This window comes from Ornithorhynchus anatinus, chromosome 12 (assembly GCF_004115215.2).
Source record: "Ornithorhynchus anatinus isolate Pmale09 chromosome 12, mOrnAna1.pri.v4, whole genome shotgun sequence".
Taxonomy (NCBI): domain Eukaryota; kingdom Metazoa; phylum Chordata; class Mammalia; order Monotremata; family Ornithorhynchidae; genus Ornithorhynchus; species Ornithorhynchus anatinus.
Window position 1 is genome coordinate 58316517 of NC_041739.1, and position 17085 is coordinate 58333601.

Genomic DNA, 17085 nt, shown 5'->3' on the forward strand with positions numbered 1-17085 from the left:
TAGAAATCAGCTCCCGAGCCAGTCCCAACCCGCCATCTGTTCGTATTTTTACACCCCGCCGAAGGATCAAGTTTCTGGGCATATCCAGGGGATTTTTCCAGCCCTAGTGGTAATTCTGCACTTGTGTTTGGAAGAGTCGCATCTGTCTGCCTCTCTGTTTCCACGATGCTCCTCGCGGACCTAAATAGGCCAGCCACCGCCACCCGCCCGCCTTTGAGGCTGGGACTGAATTCGCCCTCCCCTCCCCCACTCCCTGCCCGGCCACGGGGCGTCTCGTTTGATGTATCTGATGTGTATATGTGACGGGCCCGTTCTGTCAAGACAGTTGCCAAAGGAGGGAAATGCATCAAAGTTTCATTCACTGTGCTATGAAAGTATGAGGCTTCGGCTGTCCCGGAAAGCAATCAGCCGGCATCGCCGTCGACGTTCGGGAAGCAGACAGGCCGATTGGCAGCCCAATTCCTGGGGCACGGGGAAAGACATGATGAGGATGATGATGATTGAATTTTTAAACGCTATGTTCCAGGCACTATACTAAATGCTGGGGTGGAGACAAGCAAATCGGGTCAGACACTGTCCTTGTCCCCCGTGGGGCTCCTCGTTTGCTGTGTAGCCTTGGGCAAGGTTCTTCACTTCTCTGGTACCTCGGTTGCCTCGTCTGTAAAATAGGGGTTGAAACCGTGAGCCCCACACTGGACAGGGTCTGAGTCCAACTTAATTTGCTTGTATCCACCCCAGCCTGGTGCAGAGTAAGCGTTTCATAATGGCGGTATTTGTTGTTATTAGTAGTATTATCATTCATCCCCATTTTACAGATGAGGGAACCGAGGCACAGAGAAGTGACTTGCCCAAGATCACATAGCAGACAAGTGGCCGAGTCGGGATTAGAGCCCAGGTCCTTCTGACTCCCAGGCCCGTACTCTAGGCCTAGGAGTCAGCAACTTGGAAGAGACTGGAAGGGAAAAGAAACCTCAGCAATTCTAGTCTTGTTGGTGAGTATCTCATCTCTCTCCCTCTCTATATAATAGATGTACATATCTGTCTAATAATAATAATAATGATCATGGTATTTGTTAAGTGCCTAATATGCGCCAAGCCTTGTTCTACGTGCCGGGGTGATCAGGTTGTCCCACGTGGGGCTCACAGTCTCAATTTCCATTTTACAGATGGGGATATTATATCTATATCATGTCAATACTAAGCACTTACTATGTGCCGGGCACCGTACTAAGCAGTGGGGTAGAAACAAGCTAATCAGACTGCCCCACACGGGGTGCACTGTCTTCACCCCCATTTTACAGGTGAGGGAACCGAGGTCAGAGACGTGAAGTGACTTGCCCAGTGTCACACAGCAGGCGAGTGGCGGAGGCAGGATTGGAACCTGGGTCATCTGACTCCCAAGCCCGGGCTCTCGGATTGGCTCTTTGGTCATTTTAACAGCTCTCTGAATCTTTTTCTTAGCAAACAGCTTTCTCTCTTGGAGCCAGTCCTCCCTTTATTCGGTTTAACACCGCCAGCCTGGACTTTCATCCAGGAGAAGAGTGATTACAGAGCCTCAGTCAGGTGACTCTCGATGTAAACGATAGCCGTGATTCCTGCCAAGGTCATCGTCAGTCCCTCTAGGAAAGGAGAAATGATTTACAGTGTTAATTATATGCCACAGAGCGTGTACGTCCTCCTTGATAAACCAAAGCACTTGGCAAGCAGTAGCCCGCCACCGCACGGCCCAGCCGGCAGATCGGAGAGTTGCCGTCCCCGTTTTGCAGCAGGTAGAACCGACACGGTCGAAACGCGTTTGAAGTGGATTTGCCCGAGACCAGCCTATCCTTCAGCAGGAGTCAGGATTAGCGATTGGAACTCTCTGGATTATTTTTAGGTTGGCGGGTGGAAGAGAGAGGGGTGAGAGGGTCCGGGCCCTCACTGCCCCTCGCCCCGTATGCTGTAGACCTATAAGATTCAATTCAGGCAGATATAAAAGGAGGGTTTTTTTTTTCTTTCTTTTCCTCCACTTTCTTCGCCGGCATTTATTGTCCTTCATCCCTTGAGGCTTTGTGGCCAGAGCCAACTTGACTGTGGGAAGAGCTGATCTAGAAATTGGTCGTGGGCGGTCTGGGTTTAGTCCAGGATTCCCAAGCCATAAAGAAGAGTGGCTACTACAGTTGCTCTGTGGACCTTCAGCGGGCCCCAGTCTCGAAGCCAGGGTGGAATCAGATTTGTCGGCCCCCATCCCACCAGAGCTTTTTTGGGATTTTCTGCTTCCTGCTGAGCACAGACTGCAACAGAAAAGACCTGCTGGGCGAGTCCTTCTCTCCTCCCAGTTTTTTTTTTATGGTATTTGTTAAACGCTTACTATGTGCCAGGCGCTGGACTAAGTAGAAATTTGCCAGGTCCCAGTTCTCCCCGCCTTCAGAACCTTTCTAAATGCCCACTTTCTCCAGGATGCCTTCCCCGATTAATTCCCGACACACCCCAACGGCCACCGTCAACAGTTGTATATTTAAACCCATCCTGAGCACTGGTCTGTCTTCAATGGCGTAGTCATTTGGTTTCCATTCTTTCAGCCTGGCCTGTTCCTCGTTGGTATTTAAAGCTTTATTTGTCCTCCAACCCCCACTGTTTATAAATTTTGTCTGCTGGTCCCCCACCATGAGATGGTCGAGCTCCTTGCAGGCAGGGAATGTTGGTTTGGCATCTCTTTCTCTAGACTCTACGCTCCTTGTGGACAGGGAACGTGTCTTCCAACTTTGTTATATTGTACTCTACTTCTAGGAGTTGTTTCCGGCTCAGAGGATTGTGTTTGTGAGGGCGAACCGCATGTGATTCGGCGGCTTAGGCAGTTACAAGTGACTGTCATCGAATGTCGGTTAGCAGTCTCCCCTCACATCCGGCCTGTCTGCGGATAGTGTTTGCCGGTAATTACTCTGCTCAGTTTTTGGAGATAATTACGGTGTTTCGGGGGGTAGACGGACGATACCAAAGAGAAAGGAGGTGCATAGCAAGATGGCAGGGAGGGATGGAGAGAGGAGAAAGTCCCCTCTAGTCTGCGTCAGTCAGTCATTTATTGAGCACTTACTGGGTGCAGAGCACTGTACTGAGAGCTCTGGAGGGTCCATTGTAACATATAACAGACACATTCCCTGCCCACTATGAGTCCAGAGGGGTAGGGAAGAGGGTGTTTGATCTAGAGTCAAGACTGTAAACTCCTTATGGGCCCAGGTTCTGCCTGCCAACTCTACTGTACTGTTCTCCTAAGGGTTTAGTGCAATGCTCTGCACACAGTAAGAGCTGAATAAATATTCATTGACTGACTCACATGGGGAAGATGGGGCTAGTGGAGATAGATGAGCAAGACACACGTAGATGGTGGTGGGGAGAGGGTCCAGACGTGATAGCCAGACAGACGGAGGAGAAGCACCGTAGACTAGTGGCTACAGCTGGGGTCTGGGAGTCAGAAGGACCTGGGTTCTAATCCTGGCTCCGCCACTTGTCTGCTGTGTGACCATGGGCAAGTCACTTCACTTCTCTAGGCTTCAGTTCCCTCTCATCTGTAAAATGACTAAGATTGTGAGCCCCATGTGGGATAGGGACCGTGGCCAACCCGGTTGGTTTGTATCTAGCCCATTGCTTAGTGCAATGCTGGAAACGTAGTTAACACTAAACAAGTACCACCGAAAAGGGAGACTCAAAGCGGGGAGAGAAGCCCGGCAGATTTTCTTTTTGAATGGTATTTGTTAGGCACTTACAACGTGCCAGCCACTTTACACACGATCCCTGTCCCACGTGAGGCTCACAGTCTTAATCCTCATTTTACAGATGAGGGAACTGAGGCCCAGAGAAGTGGAGTGACTCGTCCAAGTCACAGCAGGGATTAAAACCCAGGTACTTCTGACTCCCAGGTCCGTGCTTTATCCACTAGGCCACACTGCTCCAGATTTCAATCCTGGGAACGATTCCTGGCCCTCCACCGCCGTGATGTTAATAAGGGACGCCCGTAAGGTTTAGAAAGCTTGGCTCCCGTAGTTTGGTTTCACTTTGGACTTGGGTTATGTGCGTGTTCTGTTTTCAGAGACAGAATGTTCCTTTGGGAGAGTTTCTTTCCTCTCTGCATAAAAGCATCGTTCGAGTTCTCTTTTGGAAACCTTTAAAGCCCTCCCGGCCCGTGCTTCGTAATTGGTTTTGACCCTACAGAGGTCGATTGTGAAATTTTCCACATCGCAGCCCTCTGTAAAAACCCGGATGAAGATTTAGTTTCCCATTACAGCACCCACCATCCAACTTCCGCCCTCCTCTCCGTACAGACGCATAAGCCTAAAGCCCTAAACGGTCTCCAATATGATCCGAGCTTTTAAGTAGGTCAGCGGGCCACTGGGTTATTAGGCCAAAAAAGAGTGAGTCATCATGGCTGCCTGTCGTCTTGTAACCAACCGCGTGGTTTCCGACGTCGAGGAATGCCGTTCCTTTGTGTCGTTAATGAGTTCGAGGCAAAGCCTTCCTGTCCTCTTCTCCCACTTCCTTCTGCGTCGCCCTGACTTGCTCCCTTCGTTCATCCCCGCCTTCCAGCCCCATGGCACTTACGTATCTATCTGTAATTTATTTATTTACGTATAGATGTTTATTCATGTCTGTCTCTAGACTCTGAGCTCATAGTGGGCAGGGACCGTGTCTTTCATTGTAGTGTACTCTTCCAACCGTGCTTTGCCCACGGGAAGAGCTCAATAAATATGAATGAAGGAGCGGGCACCTTTTCCCGTGCCCAACCTGTGGGCGTATGGAAAATTTCCATACCCTCCGGCCAACACCGCGCACCTTGAAAACCGCTCTCCTATTGTGTCACCACACCTCCACCCAACCACGCGCCCAGGATCGGGACCAGCTGTGGGTCTCGGTGTTCCGACAACCAGGTTGCGACCCCGGGCAAGACCGCGTCCGAACAGCGGTTTCTCCCGGGGCCACAGTGGAACGGACATTTCCAGTCGGGAAGGAGCAAGGAACCCCACTTTTTTTTTTTTTTAACTGGTATTTGTTAAGCTCTTTCTGTGCGTCAAGAACTGTTCTAAGCGCTGGGGTGAATACAGGTTTATCAGGTTGTTCACAGTCCTTGTCCCACGTGGGGCTCCCAGGCTAAGTGGGAGGGAGTAGGATCTAATCTCCGTTTTGCAGTTGAGGAAACTGAGGCCCGAAGAAGCGAAATGACTTGCACAAAGTCACTTCTCTTAGCTCGCCTGGAGCTGGCTGGCAACCCCTAATTAGGGCTAGGGTTAAGCCTCCTCCGGCTCAGGGATAGTTCCCCATTTTAGTGTTCCAAGTCTTCTGAAGAACAGAGTCAGACCCCTCTCTTAGAGTCCTGCCCTATTCTCTATTGTTCTCAATTCTTTCTACTACCTTTGAAAACCATGGGGATTTTTCAACTCCCGTCGTAGCTTTGGAAATATCAAGTCGTACCCTCCGCGATTCAAAAAGCAAGCAAGTTTCTCTTCGCTATGTCATCTCAGAGCCCTGCCAACTGTGACACGTAGGGATGTGTGTTTGTGCGTGTGTATACGTACGGTACTGCTTTGACTGGGGTATGGATTTTTAGGGTTTTTCCTGATTTACCGCGATTTCTGTCACTTTCTCAATAGATGATCAGGCACCCTCCCCACCCCCAAATTTGGATTTTAAAAAGCATCGCGTCTTTTTCCCTTAGTACTTCTACCGCTGACCCACGTATGGGAAAGCGCGATACGACAGCTGAAAGATTTGGTGTTTGTAAAGTGGGCAGTAAGAGCACTGGCCTGGGAGTCAGAAGGACCTGGGTTCTATTTTCGGCTCCGCCGCTTGTTTGCTGCGTGACCTTGGGCAAGTCACTCCACTTCTCTGTACCTCAGTGACCTCATCTGTAATGAAAACTGTGATCCCCATGTGGGACAGGGACTTAGTCCAACCCTATTAGTTAGTATCTATCCCAGAGCTCAGAACAGTGGCTGACACATAGTAAGCTCTTAACAAGTACCGTCATCATTATTATTAACATACTTTCTTCCCTCATTTCCCCACGCTGGCAAGAGCCTGGAGTTTCTCTGGGTAACTGGCGCCCATGCTCAGTTTTTGCTGATCTCTGGTGTGAGTGTCGTCATCCTTCTGGGGACACTATGGAGCACCGACCTCAGGACAGGGATTTGCTTGGCACAGAAGCTGGAGTTGTGTCGCTTTGGCGTTGCTAAAATGCGCCAGGGAAGCCTTGGGGTTTAGCCGTTTGTCCTTCGCCGACGCTGGAAAGTTGTGGATGTGTCCGGGAAAAATGTTGACCATGCAGTTTGGCTGCCAGTAAATCCAGAAATGGAAACTAGAATAAAGCCCAGAATTTCTGAAATCTTTGAAACTTGCATCATTTAAGCATGGTTTTTACCCAAATTTACAAAACGAACCCTATATTATCCTTTTTAAGCCCCTCCATGTATGATCCATGCATTTGATCCTAGGTTTTATTGTTATCATCTGTGTGATTTCTTTCTTTTTGGAAGTACAAAATTGATCATTTTTGAAGATACTCTCTCAAATCCAGATACATAGAAGCCTTTGAAAACTACCGTACCTTCCCTTTTTAACTTTGCATAGTCTATATGCCTGTGGCTATTCACATCCCAGATAGTACTGTTTCAAAATGATCTCCCTTTGGCATTGCCTCTTGGCTAATATTGTTTGCTCTGTTTTTTGGTTGTTTTTTTTTAGGGTATCGGATGTGGATCCTCCGATAGAAAGAAGCCTCCTTGAGCCTATGTGTTTCTGACTCATTAAATTTTAAAATCCAAAAAGTGCAAGAAGAAAGATCCAGTGTGATTATGAGACACAGCTTTGTAAGTAGGCTATTTTGATTTGTTTTCTCTACCAAAGAGAAATTTATATCATTAAACAGCTTTTCTGTTTACCATTCAGCCTGTGGAATTAATTTTTCTAAATATTGTGCAGTCCTGACTGGTAGAAAGTCTGGATACAATATAAATGGCATAAAGGAAATATTTGATTCTAGCAGTATCGGGTCTCTCTGCATTCCTCTTCATTCCTAAATGTACACATTTGAGACCTGCGTCTTGTCATGAACGGAATTTTTCCAAGCTTTGCCAGTGTTCTATTTTGGCATTTTTTTAGGAAGTGAAGAAAGCGTCATATGTTTTTAAACCATGTGCAGAAGGGGAAGCAGCGTGGCTCAGTGGAAAGAGCCCGGGCTTGGGAGTCAGAGGTCATGGGTTTGAATCCCGGCTCAGCCACTTGTCAGCTGTGTGACTGTGGGCAAGTCACTTCACTTCTCTGGGCCTCAGTGACCTCATCTGGAAATTGGGGATTAAGACTGTGAGCTTCACATGGGACAACCTGATGACCCTGTATCTACCCCAGCGCTTAGAACGGTGCTCTGCACATAGTAAGCGCTTAACAAATACCAACATTATTATTATGCTTCACGTTGATTCTGTAGAACTGCGGTAACTCCTTCCACTTGCTGACTTGAGAAAACTGACAGTAGGTTTAGTGGATAGCCAGTTGCTGAAACTGTGTGTCGCTCAATTTCGCGAGTAAAGAGTGTGACACTGTGAAATTACTTGACATTTTCCTAATTTACTTAAATATATAATGTGACTAAATTAATTACTCCCTCTCACAGTTCAAACGGGATGGTTACTTATACTGGGGGGAATCTATCCGATACTCACGTCACTCTGAGATACTGTAATTGGGCCTCCTCTAATTTCAAAATGAGTTTTTTAGGGTATGTTATTTGTCATCCCCAATCAGCCGCTCAATCAGTCGTATTTATTGAGTGCTAACTGCATGCAGAGCACTGTACCGAGCGCTTGGGAGAGTACAGTACAGCAGAGTTCCTTGCCCACAAGGAGCTTCCAGTCTGGAGGGAGCAGTAAACCGTAGAAGCGAAACAATTCTCTGAAACGTTGAGCCAATTTCCGGGTTTCGGCATCTCGATGTGATGGAGGACACTCCACGGTGTTTGATAGAATGGTGCTTCACGTACCCCCAAAGCGGGGGATGAGCACCTAGGAGGAATATCGCACCGAGCAGGCATCTGAGCCCTTTTCTTCCTTTGGCCAGCAGTGATGGATCAAGTGCTCTCACTGGGTCTTATACGTCTCCTTCCCCATTTTGTCTAGATTTCTCATTCGTTAGCTGCAGTCAAGATGTAGGCTGAGATGGAGGGAAAGCAGGGTGGCCTGAATGGGATAAAGCCCAGGCCTGGTTTCTAATCCCTGCTCCGCCACTTAATAATAATATCGGTATTTGTTAAGCGCTTACTATGCGCCGAGCACTGTTCTAAGCACTGGGGTAGATCGAGGGTAGTCAGGTTGTCCCACGTGAGGCTCACAGTCTGAATCCCCATTTTACAGATGAGGTAACTGAGTCACCGAGAAGTGAAGTGACTTGCCCAAAGTCACCCAACTGACAGGTGACGGAGCTGGGATTAGAACCCATGACCTTTGACTCCTAAGCCCGTGATCTTTTACTTGTCAGCTTTGTGACTCTGGGCAAGTCACTTAACTTCTCTGTGCCTAAGTTACCTCATCTGTAAAATGGGGATTAGGACTGTGAGCCCCACGTGGGACAACCTGATTCCCTTGTGTCTACCCCAGCGCTTAGAACAGTGCTCTGCACATAGTAAGCGCTTAACAAATACCAACATTATTATTATCTTTTCACTGAGCCACGCTGCTGTCAGCTGTGTGACTTTGGGCAAGTCACTTAACTTTTCTGTGCCTCAGTTACCCCGTCTGTAAAATGGGCATTAAGACTGTGTGTGCCCCACATGGGACAACCTGATTACTTTATATCTACCCCAGCGCTTAGAACAGTGCTTGGCACAGAGTAAGCGCTTAACAGATATCATCATTATTAGTATAACCTCCCTTTTTATGGTATTTGTTGAGCATTTACTATATGCCAGCCACGGAAGTAAGCAATGGTGTAGGTACAAGCTAATCAAGTTGGACACAGTCCCTGTCCCACGTGGGGCTCCCATTTTCCAGATGAGGTAACTGAGGCACAGAGAAGTGAAGTGACTTCTCCCTCTATATGTCCTCTGTAGTGATTTCAGTCTTGCAAGTACATTTTAAAAATAGACCCATGCCCGCGAAGTTCAGAAGAGGGTTGGGGTACAGCTGCCCTCCGTTGTCACGAGATCCGAATGTGGGGCTCTCTCAGCTGGGGAGTTTCTCCCCACCGTGCTCCAGAGCTCGAGATTCCATCCCAAATTGGTTTTTACTTCGGAGAAATGACTCTATCCTTTACATTCAGGGAGCTTTAGGTTCTGGTAACGGAGGACTCCTCACCTTCCAAGCCTGGAGAGGAAAGTTAACACGCACTCATCCTCCAATTCCTCCCGGTAACCGTCCTCTGTCCTCATGATCGGGCTTCTTCTCGTGGCCATTTCAGGAGGCTCTGGTTCCAGAATTAGCTCCATCGAGTGTCCTCGGGCTCTATTTGTGCCAGGAGACCCTTTGAGAAAGTCCCCCGTTGGCTTCTGTCCCGCGACGCTCTGAGGCAGCAGGTTTAGCTGGTGCCCAACTGACCCGCTTTAATGGACCGGATCCCAGATATTGCATTTCACCGCCTCTGCCCTGCTGCCCCGGAGGCTCCTACCTGCCAGGAAATGAAAAACAATCGATTCAGATCTATCTCCTGATGGATTTAGCTGTCCTTCACAATCAAAGAGGGCGCTCAGGGTGTGAGTGGGGAGAGATCTGAGTCACGGGCGGGCGAGTGACTGAAAAGATAGTTCTTTCCCGCTTGTAAAAATGCACGTAAAAGTCCCTGCTCATGGGGAAGCCGGAGCTTTCCCAGAGAGGGCTGCTCAGACAAGCAGGGGGTTCCCCCCAAGGCATCGCTGCCACTCCCACCATCCAGAGACCAGCTTCAACCTGCCCGTTTCGGCCCGTTTGGGTCAATACCGGCTTGCGCGGAAGGAAGGGTGGGTCCTTGATTGGCTGCTTCCTTACTGGGGTTGAGCCACACTGAACCATCCCCACCCTTGCTCCCTCTAATTCACTGATTTTTATTAAGGTCTGCCTCCCCATCTAGACTGTAAGCTTGCTGTGGGCAGCGAATGTATCTGTTATATTGTACCCTCCCAGGCGCTTATTACAGTGGTCTCCGCACACAGTAAGCACTCAATAAATACGATTGATTGACTGATTGACTCGTCCCTCCGGCCCCAACACCCATTGTGTCAGGCGGCTGGACGCGTTGCGGGCAGGGAAGGTGTCTGTCATATTGTGCTCTCTCAAGCGCTTAATACAGGGCTGTGCACACGGGAAGGGCTCAATAGATACGGTCTACTGACCCACCGACTTTAGCCATGGAACCAAGCCTCTCTTAGTGGTCTCTTCAGCTGCAGCGTGACAGGACCCTCACCCTCTGGTGGAGAATGAACCTTGGGAAGGCTTCTCGTTTGCCAAAAAAAGTAGATCAACGAGGGGTGCAGGGGGTGAAGGGGGCACACGCCCCGGAAACAGACACACGGATTCCCCTGCCTGGAATAGGCTGGCTCAGAAAGTCTTAAGAGTTGGGTGAAAAAAGGAGAAAAAATAATCTGGAAAAAATTGGGAATTCTCCTTAGGGTTTTTGTCTTGGTACCACTTTGCAGGTGGGTAATACTGATCCAAAGCTAGCTCAGGAAGCAGGGCGGCCCAATGGAAAGAAGCACGGGCCTGGGAGTCAGAAGACCTGGCTTCTAATGTGGGCTCTGCCACTTGTCTGCTGTGTGACCTTGAGCAAGTCACTTCACTCCGCTGGGCCTTAGTTCTCTCGTCTGCAGAATGGGGAGTCGATCCCTGTTCTCCCTCCTGCTTAGACTGTGAGCCTTACGTGGAGGCCCGATGATCTTTTCTCACTCCTGCTTAGACTGTGAGCCTTACGTGGAGGCCCGATGATCTTATATCTACCCCGCGCTTAGTCCAGTGCTTGGCACGTGGCAAGTACGTAACAAATAAGAAGAAACATGGTCTAGTGGCTAGAGCCCGGGCCTGGGAGTCTGAAGGACCTAGATTTTAATCTCGGCCCTGCCACTGTCTGCTGTGTGATTTAGGGCAAGTCACTTCACTTCTCTGGGCCTCAGTTACCTCATCTGTAAAAGGGGGTTAGTACCGTGAGCCCCGTGTGGAACAGGGACTGTGTCCAACCTGATTAGGTTCTGTCTACCCCAGTGCTTACTATGCTCATTCATTCAATTGTATTCATTGAGCGCTGACTGTGTGCAGAGCACTGTACTGAGTGCTTGGAAAGTACAATTTGGCAACAAATAGGGACAGTCCCTGCCCACAATGGGCTCACGGTCTACAGTGTCCGGCACAGAGTAAGCGCTTAACAAGTACCATCCAAAAAATCACTGATATTATTATTATTAGCCTTTAGAGTGCAGGCGTGAAAAATGGGCATCCTGCAGGTAGCGTAGTGTATCATCCCGACAATGTGCGTGGAACAGTGCGATGCTGCACATGAATCTTTCCCCCATCCTGGGCCCCCAATTAAAATAAAAAACAAATCCCTTTTAAAAGAGGGTCATGCTTTTCATTCTTCGAGTTCTCTCCCTCTTTCTCCCCCTCTTTTTTAAATTACACCATTTAGTTCCTCCGAGCCCTTTTCTGATTAAGCTCAGTCATGTTTTCTTGGTGTACATGAATGCTTTGATCTTAATCTTTAAAGGGGGCAAACCAAGCTTTTTTTTTCTTCTTCTCTACAGAAAATATCAAAGTATTTTTTGTTTCTTCGGAACGTATTATTGACGACTCGCCACACTTCCCAGATCGCCCTTCCCCGCCACTGCGGGTCTTTGCCGTTTGGCTTCTGATGACTTCATTATTTTTTTTTTTTCCGCTTAAACTTAAAAAGGCACCGGGATTGAGTCAGGGCATTTCATCAGTGACTACTCATGGAGGTTGAGGCAGTTAAACATTTTCTAACTTGTGGCTCTGGAGCATTAAAAAAATTTCTCCCATGGGATGAGGTGCCCTGCAAGAGAGTTTGTAAGGCAGATAGGCGGTGTTACAGGAACAGCTCCAGGCTGGTAGGTCATTCTGGCATCTCGCGTTTTCAGAGAGACAAACATTTATCTGGAGCTTGGGGGTCACTACAGCAGAGGGGAATCTTGCCATATTTTTAGTGAGCCGGGTTAATGGAAAAGGGTTTTTTGTGTTCCTGAACAATGAGAAAGAGTCATTTTAGTACCTGAAATCTGAACTCTTCCAGAATCCGCATCCTAGCAAAATGGCCGGTTTGTAGCACCACTGTGAGAAATTGATTTTTCTACTCTTCAGTTGCAGATGGAAAAAAAGAAAAAAAACAAATCCCTTTTAAATGTGGATTAGTAAAGGTTAGGGAGAAGGTAACTTTTACTCTGCAAGATAGAACTTATTAAAAAAAAAAAAAAACTAACGCACATCTCTCGTTTCTGTTCTCATCCAGGCGGACGTACAAATGTCTACCACAAGATTAAAGTGCAGCATGGTATGTTCTCTACCGTAAGCTGTCGTAAAATGAGCTCAGTTGCAGACAGGTAGGTTGCAAGACGCGATTTGTTCTAAGTTGGAATTGTTTGTGGGTTTCGGTAGAATCAGAGGAAGAATTTAAGACTATTGATATATTGTCCTCTCCCAAGCGATTCGTACATAGTAAGCACTCAGTAAATACCATTGATTGATCGACTGACTAGGCCTCTGGTAAACATGATGGAAAGCTAGCAAAATTGATTTTATTTTTAATCCCAGTATTTGGGGGGTCTTGGGTGCCATTTTTCTGTGGATTCAGCCCATTGTTATTCTGTCTTTCCCCCATTAAAGTGAGCCTCTCTATTGAAGCAATAACAAGTCTAAAGCTACGGGAGCATTTGCCAGCTGAAGATTTAGGATTTCCCCAAATGGGCAGGTGACCGTTTTGGGTAGGAAAGGATGCCGTGGGGCTTTCGTCTGTGACAGGCCAGGCGGGAGAAGGTCTTGGTCACAAGGTTTCCTGCCCTCGCTTCTGTGGCTGGCAGCAGACGGGGCCAAGGATCAACTGGGAAAGCTTGCAAGCTAGCCGGCGTTGTTTCCTCAATCAGTCAATCCTATTTGAGCACTTACTATGTGCAGAGCACTCAGGAGAGTACAGTACAACAGATTTGTATCTGTAATTTATTTCTCTTGATGTCTGTGTCCCCCGCTAGACTGTAAGCTCGTTGTGGGCATGGAATGGGTCTGTTGTATTCTCTCAAGTACTCAGTACAGTGTTCTGCAAGTAAGCGCTCAATAAATACGAACGAATGAGTGAAGAATTAACAGTCACATTCCCTGCCTCCTAAGTGGTATTTGTTAAGTGTTTACTACGCGTTAAGGACTGGGGTAGATACAAGATAATCAGGTCGGACACAGTCGCTGTCTCCCACGGGGCTGAGAGTTTTAATCCTCGTTTTTCAGATGAAGTAACTGAAGCCCGAAAAGCGAAGCGACTCCCACAGAGTCAATAAGCAGGCGGAGCCGGGGTTAGAACCCAGGTCCTTCTGACTCCCAGGCCCGTGCTCTATCCACTAGACCAAACTGCTTCTCACGGGCCACCGTCGGGCTACAGAGGGACTGAAAATGGGAAAAGAAGAGCAAGCTGTGTTGGTGTTATGGAGTTTGATGCCCTGTCCAATTGTCAGTAAATAGAAATGCCTCGAAGCGCAGTAGTCTTATCGCATTGTAGTTTAATAAACTGAGTTGCCCCAATTCAGCCGATATGGGCTCAGTGTGTTTGTTCTCTGAAGGCGAAAAGGCTCTGAAAATTGTGAACGGATTGCCCCAATCAATCAGTGGTATTTATTGAGCGCTTTCTGTGTGCAGAGCACTGGTCTAAGCGCTTGGGAAAGTAGAGATTAATGGAGTTGGCAGACGCAATCACGGCCCACAAGGAGCATACAGGCTCCTGGGGAAGATAGACATTAAAATAAAACAAAATAAATTGCAGATAGGGGAAATAGTGTTTAAGGGTATTTACACAGGTGCTGTGGGGCTCGGGTGAGTATCAAAGTCCTTAAGGGAAGCATTTAGTGGGGTACTTGAATATGATTTAGTATAGCATTCTGCACACAGTAAGCGCTCAATAAATATAATTGAATGAATGAATGATTTTACTCTCATTTATAATTATCTGTTTATCTCATTTATTCACCTTGCTGGTTTCCTACTACAACGCAGCACATTCACTTCACTTCCCTACCACTCACCTAGTCCCTGTATCTAGATTTCATCTCTCTCTCCACCTACCCCTTGCCCGTGTTCTGCCTCTGGTCTGGAACTCCCCCTCACTTCATACCTTACTGAGAATCACTCTCCCCACCTTCGAAACCTTCTTAAAATCCTACCTACTCTCAGAGGCTTTCCCCGACTAAGCCCTCATTTCCCCTACTCCCTCTCTTCTGCTGCACGCAACGTGGCCTGATGGAAAGAACCCAGGCCCGGGAGTCGGGGGACCTGGGTTCTAATCCCAGATCTGCTACTTATCTGTCCGGTGCGTAACCTCGGGCAAGTCACTTCTCTGTGCCTCGGTTCCCTCATCTCTAAAACGGGGATCACGGCTGTGAGCCCCACTTGGAACACGGACTGTGTGCGACCTGATTAGCCTGTATCTACCTCAGCGCTTAGTACATTGACAGCACGTAAATACCATTGGGAAAAAAATCCTTCCACGTGGATTTGCCTCACAGGACTTAAGAACATATACGGAATTTCTACCATTGTCTGTCTCCCCCTCGAGACTGTTAGCTCCTTGTGGGCAGTGAACATGACTACCTCTCCCAAGTACTTAGTTCAATGCTCTGCACAAAGTAAGTGCTTAATAAATTCATTTGATTGATTATAGTTACTCAACCACATATTTACCCTTGTGGGTCTTTTTAGAAAAGGTACACTACGAGCATAGCCCAGGGTCTGCATTTTTTAAGTTCATTCTCTCCGAGAATACAAGCGAAGAAGTCAGTTAAAGTATTTTAATTTGGGCAGCAAGATGACTTTGTCAAATTAAAATGCCCAGTGTTTAATACGATGAGCTAGTTCAGCTCTGCACAATGTCCTGATTAGATGATCTTGGGTGCACGGAGAGAACCGTATTGTACTTTAATATTTCACTGTTCTCTTGCAGAGATGAAGGTAGTATTTTCGATGGGCTGGTGGAAGAAGATGACAAGGATAAAGCCAAAAGGTAGCCTTGTTTGACCTCAGTAATTGTAAATCAGGTGTATTTGCATACCTCCTGTGTGCAGATCCTTGTTCTAAACTCTGTGGATAGCTCAGCAGCAACAAGAGACTCTTCCCCTGTCCTCAAAGAGCTTGCAGTCTGAACGTCGAGATGCGCAGACGCAAACAGTGGGAGCCGGAAGACGAACCGAAATACAACTAGTAACAGCGTAGGTAGGATGAGATAGACAAGTAGCGTATGAAGGCTCTTCGTGCTCGGCCTTGGGCAAGCCATGTAACTTCTCTGTGCCTCAGTTTCCTTATCTCTAAAGTGAGAATTAAATTCCTGATAGTAGCAGTAATAGTACTTATTAAGCGCTTACTGTGTGCAGAGCACTGTACTAAATGCTGGGAAAGAGTACACCGGAGGAAATTCTCCCTCCCCCTTCAACTGGGAACTGCATGTGGTGCCTGATTGGATTGTAATAATAATGAGGGTATTTGTTAAGTGCTTACTATGTGCCAAGCAATTGTCCCTACCCTGGTGCTTAGGACAGTGCTTGGCACGTAGTAAGCGCATAAGAAATACCATACTTATGATTAATAGGTAGAAGTGGTGGGCAGTAAAGGCAGATTTAAAAACACAAAGATGAAAATAATAATGTTGGTATTTGTTAAGCGCTTACTATGTGCAGAGCACTATTCTAAGCGCTGGTGTAGATTCAGGGTCATCAGGTTGTCCCACGTGAGGCTCACAGTCTTCATCCCCATTTTACAGATGAGGGAACTGAGGCACAGAGAAGTGAAGTGACTTGCCCACAGTCACACAGCTGACAAGTGGCAAAGCCGGAATTCGAACCCATGACCCCTGACTCCCAAGCCTGGGCTCTTTCCACTGAGCCACGCTGCTTCCAGGAATAGTAGCGAGAGACACCAGGAATAGGACACCCGGGGATGTCTAGGGGCACATCTACCCTACCAGACTATATTTCCATTTTTAAACAATTTCTACAATTCAGGCATCTTAATTCAGACCGAAGCCCTGTTGTCTGAATTGGTGAGGCTTTACAGCTACCCGTCGATTGGCCTCTTTCCTCCCTGTAGGAATTCACGGATGCTATTACGCTGTTAGTCGGCTCTAGAAGTCGGTGGCAGATTTGGACATCCTAGCTTTAATCCATTGACCGCAAAAGGCGTGTCCTCATCTTGAGTCTAGGGAACGGTTGAACCAAGGACAGCCCGAGTTGAGATCACTGCCCTATTAAAGCGCTCGGTGATGGGAGCGTGCAAATATTTGCTTTTACTTGATTTATGCTGTCAGAGGTCCTGCCGGTTTGGCCGAGAGCCAGTGGAGCGAGGGGATATCCGTCTCGCTTCGCCAGCTGATGTGTTTCTCCCCACCCCCCACTTTGTTTTCCCAGAGTGTCTAGAAACAAATCAGAAAAGAAGCGGAGAGATCAGTTCAATGTCCTTATCAAAGAACTGGGGTCAATGCTCCCAGGCAGCGCTCGCAAGATGGACAAGTCCACTGTTCTGCAAAAGACCATCGATTTCCTGCGGAAGCACAGAGGTAACTGGAGCGCAGGACCGGATGCCGTCCCTCCGAAAGCATTCTGGGGGTCTCCGTCCTTCCATCCGGGGGCCTCTGGGTGCGGCAGACTGTTTCTGGCCCCGAGAGGCGGGGGAGAAGGAGAAGCGGTTGGGAAATGCTCCCTCAGCTGCCCACGGGGGTGGGGAGTCTACCTCAGCAGGCTGCATTCCTGCCTTCATTCACTCTGCCCCTGAGCAAAAGTAAATTTTATTTGAGAGTAATTAGCAGTGAGACACCGAGACAGTAAGAGCCCAGGAAGAGAGAGGTTCAAGGGGAAAAAATGAGTTGAGTTGGATTTTATACTAAAGAATGGAAGGGGAACCTAGA

The 17085-nt window shown here is 47.9% G+C and overlaps 1 protein-coding gene across 4 annotated transcripts in view; it reads left to right on the forward strand.

The window, feature by feature from the left end:
* Positions 1 to 17085, forward strand: part of CLOCK (clock circadian regulator) — a 66592-nt gene that overhangs the window by 24273 nt on the left and 25234 nt on the right. For 3 of the 4 annotated variants that reach the window (XM_029076725.2, XM_029076728.2, XM_029076727.2), the window contains exons 3-6: positions 6712 to 6836; positions 12445 to 12535; positions 15133 to 15192; positions 16589 to 16737. In XM_029076725.2, coding sequence (XP_028932558.1) covers positions 12489 to 12535; positions 15133 to 15192; positions 16589 to 16737 — 256 coding nt within the window. In that variant the 5' untranslated portion in view covers positions 6712 to 6836; positions 12445 to 12488. Of the gene's footprint in view, positions 1 to 863; positions 993 to 6711; positions 6837 to 12444; positions 12536 to 15132; positions 15193 to 16588; positions 16738 to 17085 lie in introns of those variants that run through there. The other variant, XM_001507120.5, reaches the window with a different exon arrangement.